The 13,407-nt window shown below is 37.5% G+C and overlaps 1 protein-coding gene across 3 annotated transcripts in view; it reads left to right on the top strand.

Moving 5' to 3' along the window:
* Positions 1–13,407, top strand: part of PCDH19 (protocadherin 19) — a 114,477-nt gene that overhangs the window by 66,979 nt on the left and 34,091 nt on the right. For 2 of the 3 annotated variants that reach the window (XM_053580910.1, XM_053580909.1), the window contains one exon: positions 11,254–11,426. In XM_053580910.1, coding sequence (XP_053436885.1) covers positions 11,254–11,426 — 173 coding nt within the window. The remainder of the gene's footprint in view (positions 1–11,253; positions 11,427–13,407) is intronic. The other variant, XM_053580911.1, reaches the window with a different exon arrangement.

The following is a 13,407-nucleotide window of genomic DNA, read 5'->3' as shown; positions in this document are numbered from 1 at the left end:
GTGGTTTTGATTTGCATTTCTCTGATGATTAAAGATGACGAGCATTTTTTCATATGTCTATAGGCCATGCGCCTGTCTTCTTCAGAGAAGTTTCTCTTCAAGTCCCTTGCCCAGCCTGGGATGGGATCACTTGTTCTTTTCGTGTTTATACGTTTGAGTTCTCTGTGGATTCTGGTTATTAAACCTTTGTTGGAGACATAAACTGCAAATATCTTCTCCCATTCTGAGGGCTGTTTGCTTGCTTTACTTACTGTGTTCTTGGCTGTGCAGAAGCTTTTTAGTTTGATCAGGTCCCAGTAGTGTATTTTTGAAGCTGCTTCAATTGCCTGGGGCGTCCTCCTCATAAAATACTCACCCAGACCCATTTCTTCAAGGGGTTTCCCTGCACTCTCTTCTAGTATTTTTATAGTTTCATGTCTTAAGTTTAAATCTTTAATCCAGTGAGAGTCTATCTTAGTTAATGGTGAAAGGTGTGGGTCCAGTTTCAGTCTTCTACAGGTTGTCAGCCAGTTTACCCAGCACCATTTGTTAAATAGGGAATCTTTTCTGTGCTGAATGTTTTTAATTGGCTTGTCAAAGATCAAATAATGGTAACTAGCTGGATTCATCTCTTGGGTCTCTATTATGTTCCAGACATCTACTTCTCTGTTTTTGTGCCAGTACCATGCTGTTTTGATCACTATCAATTTATAGTATAGTCTAAAGTCTGCTAGCATGATTCCTCCTGCTTTGTTTTTATATCTGAGTAAATGTCTTGGCTATTTGAGGTTTTTTCTGATTCCATATGAAATGAAGTATTATTTTTTCAAGATCTTTACAGTATGACAGTGGAGCTTTAAAAGGGATTGCATTAAAATTGTATATTGCTTTGGGTAGTATGGACATTTTAACAATGTTGATTCTTCCCAGCCATGAGCATGGTATGTTTTTCCATTCTCAGTTATTTCTTTTCTTAGAGTTTCATTGTTCTCTTTATAGAGATCTTCCACATCGTTTGTTAGATTAACTTCCAAATATTTCATCTTCTTTGGCACTACTGTGAATGGGATACGGTCCTTAACTGTTTTTTCAGCTTGGCTATTGTTGATATATAAAGGCTACCGATTTATGAATGTTGATTTTGTAACCTGAGACGCTGGTGTATTCCTTGATCACTTCTAAGAGTTTTGTAGTAGAATCCCTGGTGTTTTCCAGATATACAATCATATCATCTGCGAAGTTTGATCTCTTCTGACCCTATATGGATACCCTTGATAGCTTTTTCTGCTCTAATTGCGGTGGCTAAAACTTCCATTACAATGTTAAAGAGCAGTGGAGACAATGGGTACCCTTGTCTGGTTCCTGATCTGAGTAGAAATGATTTCAATTTAACTCCATTCAATACGATATTGGCTGTGGGTTTGCTGTAGATGGCCTCTATCAGTTTGAGAAATGTCCCTTGTATACCAATTTTCTTAAGTGTTCTGATCATGAAGGGATGCTGGATATTATCAAAAGCTTTTTCTGCATCAATTGAGAGAATCATATGGTGTTCGTTTTTTAATTTGTTTATGTGCTGAGTTATACTTAAAGATTTATGTATATTGACCCAGCTTTGACACCCTGGGATAAAACCGACTTGGTCATGATGTATACTTTGTTTGATGTGTTGCTGGATTCTGTTTGTTAGGATCTTGTTGAATATTTTTGCATCTATGTTCATTAGTGATATTGGTCTATAATTTTCTTTTTTTGTTCGGTCTTTTCCTGGTTTGGGGATCAGGGTGATGTTTGTTTCATAGAACATGTTGGGTAGTCTTCCTTCTTTTTCTACATTTTGGAACATGTTGAGCAATATAGGTACTAGTTCCTCTTTAAAGGTTTGGTAGAATTCTGACGTGAAGCCATCTGGTCCCAGGCTTTTCTTTTTAGGGAGATTTTGTATGGTTGATACTATTTCAGAACTTGATATTGGCCTGTTCAACATTTCCACTTGATTCTGGCTAAGTCTTGGAAGGTGACATGCTTCCAAGAATTGGTCAATTTCCTTCAGATTTTCATATTTCTGAGATAAGGCTTCTTGTCATTCATAGCAGTGTTATTCCACATCTCCCCCAGCTTCTTTGCAACATCACTAATGGATAGGTCAGGATGTTCTTCTTTGATTTTTGGGTGATACTAAGAACAGAACAAGAAAAAGGCCACTGGGCAGCACCTGTGGCTCAGTCGGTAAGGCGCCGACCCCATATATGGAGGGTGGTGGGTTCAAACCCGGCCCAGGCCAAACTGCAACCAAAAAATAGCCGGGCGTTGTGGCAGGTGCCTGTAGTCCCAGCTACTCGGGAGGCTGAGGCAAGAGAATCACTTAAGCCCAGGAGCTGGAGGTTGCTGTGAGCTGTGTCAGGCCACGGCACTCTACCGAGGGCCATAAAGTGAGACTCTGTCTCTACAAAAAAAAAAAAAAAAAAAAAGAAAGAAAAAGGCTGAAGGAGGCCTCTTGGGTGCATTGGGATCCTTGAACTTCTTTTTTGTTTCCCCTTTAGTAGGGATATAGGTTTTCATTTCTCTTTCATAATGGGCCTTGTCCGCCTTTGCCATATCTTCAAATTTTCCTTTCTCTTTAGCACACATGGTCTTCCACCTGTCTGAGCACTTCTTAGAAAACTCTGAGAAGTTGACTGAAGCATTTGAGTGCTTCTTTTTGTGCTCCTCCCGACAAGTTTGCACAAGGAATGCATATGATGACATTTTGCCTCTTGGCTTCTTAGGATCTCCTTTGTCCATGTTTAGTTATTTTTCCTCAGCGAGGCACAGAGTCACCCAGTGCCCATCTGCTCTCACTTGCCCTGGCTCTGTCAGAATAAATTTTTTTAACCATCCTTTTTTTTATTTTAAGATGAATGCCTATGTACTTATTTTAGAAATGGGAAAATTGAGAAAAAGCATTAAAAATTAATTTAGACATTAATGATAATTCCATGTACCAAAGGGAGTAACTGTTGGAATTTTATGATATTTCTTTATATCCAAATGCATGTAGAAACACTGGCAATTAAAATAAAATTGGGGATTATATTACAATATAGGTTTATATAGTGATTTAGAAATCTAATATTAGAGTATTAGAAAGTAATAGAAAACTTTCACAATCATGTTGTTATCAAAATTCTTGTTTTTCACTTTGAATAAAGGGAGGCTTTAAAAACATTTCTGTGTAGAACTTCCAATGAGATTTGAGATTGCTGTTATTTTGACAACTTTGGAATTATTTTTCTTGAATTTCAGATTATGATATGGGTACATATAATTAGGTTACACTATTGGTTTTGTTATCTGAAATCATTTTAAAGATACTTTAATGATGGAGAAGCCAATTCTTTATCCTTTAGAATACTTTCTAAATGAGAGAGGAAAAGAAATTTGCCCTGATTTAATACTTTAAAAATATTTAGAAGGGTTTCAGATGAAACATTCAAAGCTGAGATTTGTGTGGTTGGTCATAACATAGTTATCTATGGAGCCACAATGTATGTGAACACAGATACTGCCAAGGACAATTCAGTCTGGTACAGTGAGCACTAAAGTTACCCAATGGTAGAGAGACAAGAGGTACCGGGCGGCGTGTCTGGCTCAAAGGAATAGGGTGCCAGCCCCATATGCCAGAGATGATGGTTCAAACCCAGCCCTGGCCAGAAACTGCAAAAAAAAAAAAAAAAAAAAAAAGATGCCAGAAGCTCTGTAAGGAGGAGGAACTAAGCAAGAGAGAGAATTTTTCACACAAAAAATAAATAAATAAAAAAAAATAAACCAGTACTAATGCCTTTATTGCTGTTTCATGTAAATAGCCACTTGAATGGTCCAGTGGTTATTTTGTATCTAAAATTGACCTCTGAGTATGTTTGTTAAAATGATAGAAATGAAAAAGAGGCAAGCAGGTTATGTTAGAGCTGCAGTAAAGAAAACCTGAAAATTCTATTACTTTGCTGACTCTAATCCCATAAATTATTATCACCAGAAGAGTAGATCTGAGGAATAAACCAGCTTGTTGTACAAGTAACATAAATTCATATTTAATTTATTTCATGAGGCAGAAGTAACCCCTAAAGGCATGGTAGGTTTATCTGTATTGATCTGGGATCACTTGTGACCTTAAATGATGATCATTAATCATCTGAAAATGGATATCCCTGTATTACTACTTAAAGCACTGTTGGGAATATTTTTGAGGGGTTAGGAGAAATCCATTTGATTTTTTTTGCTAATAGAATAAAAGCAAAAGGGGACCAATTCAAAATTATTTGGCTAATTTGTTTTAGGAGTAAAAAGAAAACCTTCTTATGTGAGATTTCTGCTTCAGGACTATTATTTTCCAAGCCCTCTTTTAAAACTTCTGGTAAAAACTGTGACTCATCATATGCTCACAAGTCCCTTGAGCTAACCGTGGCTACTTGGGAATTCTATGATCAGGCTAAACTGATAAAAGAAGCCTGATTTTCATAGCCTGGCAGAAACCTAAGATTCCTGGGGACCCTCACGTCTTAAATCAGCCCTGAATATCCAATTTACAAGGCAGACTGATGATATGAAAACTTATGTTCAAACATTTAGCTTTTGGGATACAGGTATTTCCACAGGAGCTTTGAGACTTACTGGGAACCTCTGATTTTGGTTAATTACTGTATAGGTTTTTGTTTATTCACACATACACATAAAAGGCACAACCTAGACTTAATAGGCTTTTAGTGGAAAAGTCTCCTGACATTGTCTGAAATCAAAGATAGTGATTTTCACCAGGGACCACCTTGATTAAGAGGAAACATCTATAAGCTCAGCGACACACACATTTTTGCCAGGCTCTGTTTATGGAACTGCAAGGGCTTTAGAAAAACCACAAAGGCCTTGGAATTTATGGAGTCAATTGAGTTTAGAGAACACACAATACCTAGAAATATATAGGGGATCTCCATGTTAATACTAGTCTGGGGACTACTGTGTTAAACTTAAAATATGTGGAACACGTTACCTGAGCGGTGACTAACACCAGGTGATAAAATCATACAAAGCTGGTTCAAATAGCTGACAGCAATGTTTGAAAAGGGTTTCACTATATATGGTTTCTTGAAGATCGATTTACATGCTTGGAAAAACTCCTGGCCAAGAAATTCTGAATCTGATTATTCATTTTAATTTTACTATCAAGCTTCTGTTTGTTTGAATGTTAATTCCATTTCAGGTCAACTGTGAGAACTTGTTTTCCTACCCATGTTTTCTTCCTTGGTTCACTTTCTTCTACTCCAAGGATGTTTCTTGGGTTCTTCTTTTTGGCATTCCCTAGCAGTTGTTAGCATTCTTAGGCAGACTGTTTCCATATAAGCATCTTTTTGTCTCTCACACCTATCTACCTTGGGTAGTTGAACAGTAGATACCACTGTCCACCTCTGGTTCTTTCCTGCATCAGCCAGGGTTCTGACATGAAGTAGTTGCCACCCCCATTTTGAAATGACTTGAGGAAAGTTTATTTGCAAATGGGACTACTTACAAAAACTTGGGTAAAGTTAGTGAACCTGAAGGAATACTGTGGTATTCTGGCAAAGGAGGAAATAAAAATACCTCTGAAGGAACCAGGGGGAAGAACATGTAGGGAACATTGATATGAGAGTTACAGTGACTTCTGGCCAAAGGATCCAGTCATCATGAAATAACTCTGTAGGAAGGGAGCAGAGACAATGAATATCCTGATAGCACTCTCCTCCCACCCGCTCTGCTGGTACCCACCAATGGCTAAACCCAATGGAAAACCAGAGGGCAAGGGGGTTCTCACAGGCACAAATCAAAGTCAAGAAGGATCTGAAATGGAAAAGGAAGATACAAAGAACATTTTCATAACTTTCTTCACTAAGGACTTGAGCATTATATTTCTGTAGTTTTTTTTTTTTTTTCCCTCAGAATATCACTTGCAACCTGTAGGTGTACCCAAGGAATAGTATATGAGAGTCCAAGATTAACAAGCCAAGACAGTTCAGATTTTCTTCTAGATGGACTTCCTTCTGGCTGTGGTTGTTTCCTTGCTATCTTCTCAGAGTAAGGGAAGCCAGCAGTGGTGCTTTGCCCCTCTTGCAACACCCTTTCCCCATGCCTACTTTCTGTGCTTTTGGATCAACAACAAGCAGGGCATGAGGCTGCAGCTTAAATAAAATGAAATAGAAAATTAACAAGCCACTGTAGTATGGAAAGGAAAATTAACACTGGCTTCCTAAACCAAGCATAATGCTTTCCTTTTCTACCCAAGTTGCCCTGAGTTTTGTATCACCTGGGATGGTGCCTTGTATATACCAAATGTTTGGTACTTGTTTATTGAATGAATGGATGAGAGAAATTCAGGGAAACTTTATTATTTTTAGATTATTTTTTCTGTTAAAAATTAGCACTAAACTTCCCTTTAAGCCAGTGATTTCTAAACTTTGATGTGCTTGGGAATCACCTGGGAAGCTTGTTAAATAGAATCTCTAACTCCATCTCTAGAGAATCTCCTAATGCAACAGGTTTTCCAGGTAATTGTGATACAGGTGGTCCAGAGACTGAGATTTTCTTTATGTTAATTAAATACAGTTACAACACTATTTTTGATTCTCATTTTCTTCTCATTCTTAGTCTTAGATGGCATTTCCTGAATAGGAAGATCTGATCTGTTTTTGTTCAAATTCTTCTATCTTTTGGGGAAGAGTTTTTACTATTTTAAAGAGTAAAAACAGGTCAGAATTTGTGTAATGTTCATTTATTAAGCATTTTCTGAATAACTCTTGTGTCCAGAACCCTGTTCTAGGTGTTTTCAAGCATACCTGTCCTTCTGTTGGCCACCAAGAGCAGTAATAGAAACATTTGCATTTACAATACCATTGCAAAGAAGTCCCCTAATTTATTGTCCTACAAAAGTTATTTTACAAGTCTTTCATTTCCCAAGAGGTACAAAGATAATAAAACAAGTGAAATCAGCATATTTTAATGCCTGGCATATATTGTTATTTGTATTGAGTGAGCAGCCATTTACCAAGTTGTTTTACAATTTGCAGCATCTTGCTCACTGGGTCTTAAACTGCCTTACACAAATCCATTCATTAAGCCACTAAATACCCTTACAAGATCAGAGTAAGAGGTACTTTGTCAGATGGGCAAACTGATCTTTGAATGAGTGAACTGTTTCTAGGGTTGGGGGAGGTGTTACACCTCTTGTTTTTCTTCTGAGAACACACAACTTGTACTCAAACTATAAGTCCCTTGCATCCTAGTTTTATTATTTCTATCCTTCCTACAAAAGAAAAGCTCTAAGGTAGTATATAACATTCAGATGCATATAAAATGGATGATCAAATTTTAAAAGGGCAAATTCAAAACCAATTAGAAGTGAGAGAGAGATCCCTGGAAGGCAAGGCTATAACTTACTGAAATTAAATGTGATGTTTACCTGGAAGCTTTTGAGAAGCTAAGACAAAAATGGCTAAGTACATCAGGTCATATAGTTTTTGTTCCTTAGTAAGGAAGTGTAGACATTGGCAACATAAGTATTTCTTTTTCTGTTCTTCAGTATTAGGAGAAATAAATATAATGAACACTGTATGACTATTGTTTAGAGAATATTTAGAAATGTTTATTAAATATAAATTTCCTATATAAGTCCTATAAAAGAACATGGACATAATATTTAATTGCAACTCAGTGAAGACATTACCATAGAGAATAATAATCATAGTAAGCAATAACTATTTATGGAGCATCTATATGTATCTGGTTCTTGATGTACAGGGTCCCATTGAATCTTTTGAATGGGCTTTGATGGAAGTTCTTGCAAATGCATTTTACAGACCAGCAAATTGAGACTCAAAGACATTAGATATCAGGCCCAGGGTCACATAGATGAAGTGGTAGACTACAGTTTATCACTTGTCCTAATGATTCTAAGTTCAGTACTCCTTCCACTACAGTCTATCATAGGAATCAAGTTTAAAGAACCTAGAGTAGTTGTTCTCAACTCTCTCAAGAAACATTTTTGATTTTTATGTTGTGTGGGCATATAGTAGGTAAAGGCCAGGGTGTTGCTAAATGTTTTGTGATGCACAGGACAGACACAACAAAGAATGATGTGGCACAAGACATCAAGTTGAGGAGCCCTGCTCTAAGGGCAGGTTAATTACATTGCTCTTATGCTATATTCCTCACCATCATACGTTTCAAGCCAGTTTTGACAACTGCTGAAATGCGGTCAAATCGAAGTAGAATTCTTGACTTAAAGTGACAATTTTGTGTGGTGGATTAAGAAAATTTTCAGATACCAGATACACAGCTTGAAAAATTAATATTTGTTATAAAAATGAAGGAGCCTGTAATATTATCCAGGCAGGCCATGTCCTCTCTGTGTGTGTACATGGGTGCCTGTAGGCAGGGGCCTTATTTTTTTCTAGAAAAAACTTTGAATCTACTACATATTTAAGCTGTGGGAATAGTATTTATAGAAAGCCCCAGAATATGTGCCATAAAGCTAGAAATGGTGAAACACTTTAAATCATGTGTTTCCAATTGGCCTTCTTGACCATAAAAGAACTGCAAGAAGATTTGTTTTTAATAGAACTGCATCCTGGCGGGTCCATAGGGCTGAGTTAGCTGCATGACATAATTTGAAGGAGCTGAGCTAGTAGGCCTATTGAGTGAGTTTAGTTTTAGTGCGGTTGATGCTCAGTTATCCTTTCTGAAAATAATTAGCTAACAGGTCAATGCTTCACTTTCTTACTCTTCGTTTTCTTATAATTATGGTTTTCCAGTTAGTGCTCTCTTGATCTTTTCCTTTTTTATATTCAGGTCAGCAAACATTCTACATCTAGGTTGGTCATATGTTAAAAATCTGCTGTGATTCCACTTGACCAAGTGTGGAGAATAATAATGTGTCTACTGTGTCCATAGGGTAACTCTTCATCTTATGTATTGAATGTTCTTATCAAAGTCTCAGAGAGCCAAGCCTGTGAACGTGCAAGGTTGATCAAATCAAGTGAGTTTGAAGTGTCATCTCTACAGGGCTCTTTTTCTAGAGGCACAGTAGTTCTGTTGGGGCTTTTTTTAATTCATAAGCATGCTACTCTCCCTTATTGAGACAACAACACATTTTCTTCAATGTGCCTTTGTGCTTCCTCACTGACTAGGAAATGGATTTACCATTCACTAGGTGTTTCAGATGCAAAATTTATGGTGCATGGTGTAACATAGCTGTAGATTCTGTCAGGACATACAAAGTATTAGAAATAGCAGGTGGGTACCCTATAGATGTACCTTATGTATTATTCTCTATTTCATGAGAAATGGTGTGGAGTTCGTGGGTAGTGTGCTTAGTGCTTTGTGTCTTGGGTTGATTTATATGCAAGAAAAATTTTACCTACAAACTTTTGTGCTGAAAGTTTTTATATTCTTAGTATAACTATATCCAGAGTTATATTAAATATTAATGCTCACTCTCTGGTTCTCACTTTTATCTCACTGTCTTGTTAGCTATGGGTCTAAAAGGAAATAGAGCCAATAGGAATATATATATATATATATATATATAGAGAGAGAGAGAGAGAGAGAGAGAGAGTGTTATTATGAGGTATTGGCTCATGTGATTTTGGAGGCTGAGAAGTCCCTTAGTCCGTCATCTGCAAGCTGGGGAACCAGAGAAGCTGGTGATGTAGTTTGAAGGCTAGAGAACCAGAAAGCCAATCATGTAGATTCAAGTCTAGGTCTGAAAGCTTGAGAATAAGGAGCACTGAGGGAAGGAGAAGATTGATGTCCCAGATTTAGTGGTAAGGCAAAGAGCAGATTTAATCTTCTTCTGCATTTTTGTTCTATTCAGGCCTTCAGTAGATTGGATGATTTCTACCCACATTGGAGAGAGCCATCTGCTTTACTCAGTCCAACAATTTAAATGCTAATTTCTTTTGGAAACACCCCCATAGGCACATACCTAGAAACATTGTTTAATCAGCTATCTGGGCAACCCATGGTGCAGTCAAGTTGACACATAAAAGTAACCATCACACCCCCTATTCACCAAGGCTCTGCTCTTTTCAGTTCCTGCCTCTCCTTTTCTTTGAATCTGCTTCTTAATATTTCTCAGTTAAAACTGACATGGGTTCTCCAATCCTGATAATACCTTCTTTTTTTTTTTTTTTTTTTTTTTTTTGAGACAGAGTCTCAAGCTGTCCCCCTGGATAGAGTGCAATGGCATCATAGCTCACAGCAACCTCCAGTACTTGGGCTCAAGCGATTCTCTTGCCTGTTTTTCTTTCTTTTTTTTTTTTTTTTGTAGAGACAGAGTCTCACTTTATGGCCCTCGGTAGAGTGCGTGGCCTCACACAGCTCACAGCAACCTCCAACTCCTGGGCTTAAGCGATTCTCTTGCCTCAGCCTCCCTAGTAGCTGGGACTACAGGCGCCCGCCACAACACCCGGCTATTTTTTGTTTGCAGTTTGGCCGGGGTCGGGTTTGAACCAGTCACCCTCGGTATATGGGGCCGGTGCCTTACCGACTGAGCCACAGGCGCCGCCCTGATAATACCTTCTGTTTTAATTATACCACCTCAATTCTGATACTTTTGCTTTTTAAAGTTGATAAGTAGACACATTTGGAGAGGCAGTATACATATGATTAAGGTTCCAGGAAGACTGTGAAGGTAGACTACCTGGGTTTGGTCTTAATTCTGCTATGTTTTTGCTAGCAGTGTGACCTTAGGAAAATTATTCAACTTCTGTGTTCTTCTGTTTTTTTTTTTTTTTAATTAGTAAATGGTAATATTATTATAGTAGCAACTTTCTCTTATAGAGCCATGATTATTGAAAAATTAATTGATGTCAAGCCCTTAAAATAATGCCTCATGAACAGTAATCCCTCAGTAAACATTAACTATTATTACTTTACTTTGATTGTACAAGACGCTGTAAAAAGCGTTCTGAAATGATGACATTCTTTAGAGGTGGTTGTTTTCGATTTGTAGCTTTTTCCACCTTGCCTACAGTGATGCACTGAAGAAAAGTGAATGAAAATATTAGCTGCATCAGCCTCCAATAATGGAACCTCTCTGCAATCTTAAGTTGTATTATCTTTGAACAGAAATTTATCTTCCCTGTATTCCTACCCTGTTGGGCAATCGAGCCACAGTTGGTCTCATTACAGAACTGACATCATCCTGACTGAGAAAGATTTTTAAAATCAGATCTATTACAGTCATAAATTATCATTATTTCTTCATCTCAGCAGCTCCACCTTCAAGGACTTAGAGGGCAACAGCCTGAAGGATAGTGGACATGAGGAGAGCGACCAGACTGACAGTGAGCATGATGTCCAGCGGAGCCTGTATTGTGATACTGCTGTCAATGATGTGCTGAACACCAGTGTGACCTCCATGGGATCACAGATGCCTGACCATGGTAAGGGCTGGTTGGATGTAAATTGCAACAGTTGACTCCAAAGAATGTTTGTAGACAAACTGTACTACTTTACTGTAATGATTGTATTATCAGGGTGTCTACCGAGCTCATACCTCAGCAGCATCTACAGATTTTTGTGATGTTCTGACCCCTAGCCAAATTCTTCTTCACCCTCCCTGAGAGGATACCCAGGATTGTTTAATGTTCAGGGTTTCAAAAGTTGACTGCATATACATATTGCATACATTCTCTTCAACAATAAGTGCACTGAGCACATAGGAAATGAACATGTGCCTTCTCTCCAGGAATAAATGCCCCTTTTTCCTTTAGTACATTAATTCAGCTGATCAACCAAATTGCAAAGAACATAGCACTAATGAGACCAAAGATGTGGGTTTTATTTCCCTATTAGTCTGGTTAGCTTTACCCAGCGAGAGACTCTGTTATCTGACCAAAGATTGTGTATTCTTTACTGGGGATAGAAAATACCAAACTTTCCATTTTTCCTATAGAGTTGCTATGCCAAATCTCCCTAGCTATCATACAAATCAATGCCATCGGTCATATGAGAGACAAGGATGAGAGAGTGCAACTGAGTCAATGTAAAATATTCCAATAATGTGAATGGCACCTCAAAGCACATGCCAGGAGGGGCATCCTCATGTATGAAGAAGAGTCTATTTTTGTGAATTTAGCCACACATAACTTCAGTAAGAGGTGTTATTTTAAACTGTACTAGACAGAATCCAGGGTATAAAACAGTAGCAGAGTTCAGCTAAGGAAGAATGTTCAGATGGACTTGGGCACAAATGTCATTTTCAATATTTTACTGATGCAAACATGCTATGCAAACAGCCTGTCTTTTTCAATTAGGAAGTATGAATTCAACTTGGTGTTTAGGCTCAGTGAAGATTCAGAATGCTTGGCTATGTCTTGAGAGAAGCTAGACTCAAGCTCAGCTGGAAGCCCTACTGCTAAAAGACTTAAAGCTGAGAAAACAAAATATGGTGATTATGTGCTGGTCTTCAGCTGTTTCATTTCACTGTAAACATCATTAAATGCTTTTGTTTTGGTTTTAGAAATGAATCCAAAAGAAAAAAATGCATGATCCACAAAACAAAATGTTTTTCATGGAAAAAAATTAGTCACTGTAGATTGTATTAAATTTTCTATTCCAACCCCTCCCTAGTAGACCCAAGGGTCAAAACCTACTGTATATAGGGGTCACTACCAATTCTGCACTGCTGCCTTCCTTAATTGGTGAGTGGTGACATCTGCAGAGATAATATACCTTCTTGTAAACCTTACTATGGATAAAGATGAAAATAATTAAACATTTATATAACTGAAATAAAGGCAATTTAATTCTCAGAGGATTAGCAGTGTGTCACAAGATGCAGACTGATATGTATCGTTTACTATTCATGTGTCTCAAAGAAATGCTTTTTAATTTATATTGAGAAAGGGTTTTAGTTAGATGCTCTCTAAAATGAAATGACTCCAGGAAAGGAAATAGTCATAATTGATTTTCACTTTATGCCTGGCTAGAACAACATCTGTTTTAATTTTTTGTCACATTTCTCTAGGAAAACAGTATCAGTGGGCTGCTGCTAGTTTTCTGAGAGACTGTTTCTCACAATAGGATGTATTTTATATACATTATGTAGATTGAATAATAACAAGAGTTGTTTTTGGTAAATGCATATCTAGATTTTATTTCAGTCTAGCCATTTGAGTTGAAGGTGCAGTAATGACCATATATCCCAATTTGCCTTGTATATCTCACTTTTTATCTGTGTCCTTGACCTAATCAACAATGAGAATATTCAAACGCAAATGTGTGGCAATATCCCAAGACTCTCCTACATATAAGATGATCTCTCTCTCTCTCTTTCACACACATACACACACACACACACTTTTTGCTGTTCCATTATGGCAACAGTTATACATTTTGTTTCTCAGTATTTTGATTTGTATG

This window comes from Nycticebus coucang, chromosome X (assembly GCF_027406575.1).
Source record: "Nycticebus coucang isolate mNycCou1 chromosome X, mNycCou1.pri, whole genome shotgun sequence".
In the NCBI taxonomy this organism is placed as follows: Eukaryota; Metazoa; Chordata; class Mammalia; order Primates; family Lorisidae; genus Nycticebus; species Nycticebus coucang.
The sequence above is the reverse complement of the archived record's forward strand: the minus strand, read 5'-3'. Positions and strand labels throughout refer to the sequence as shown.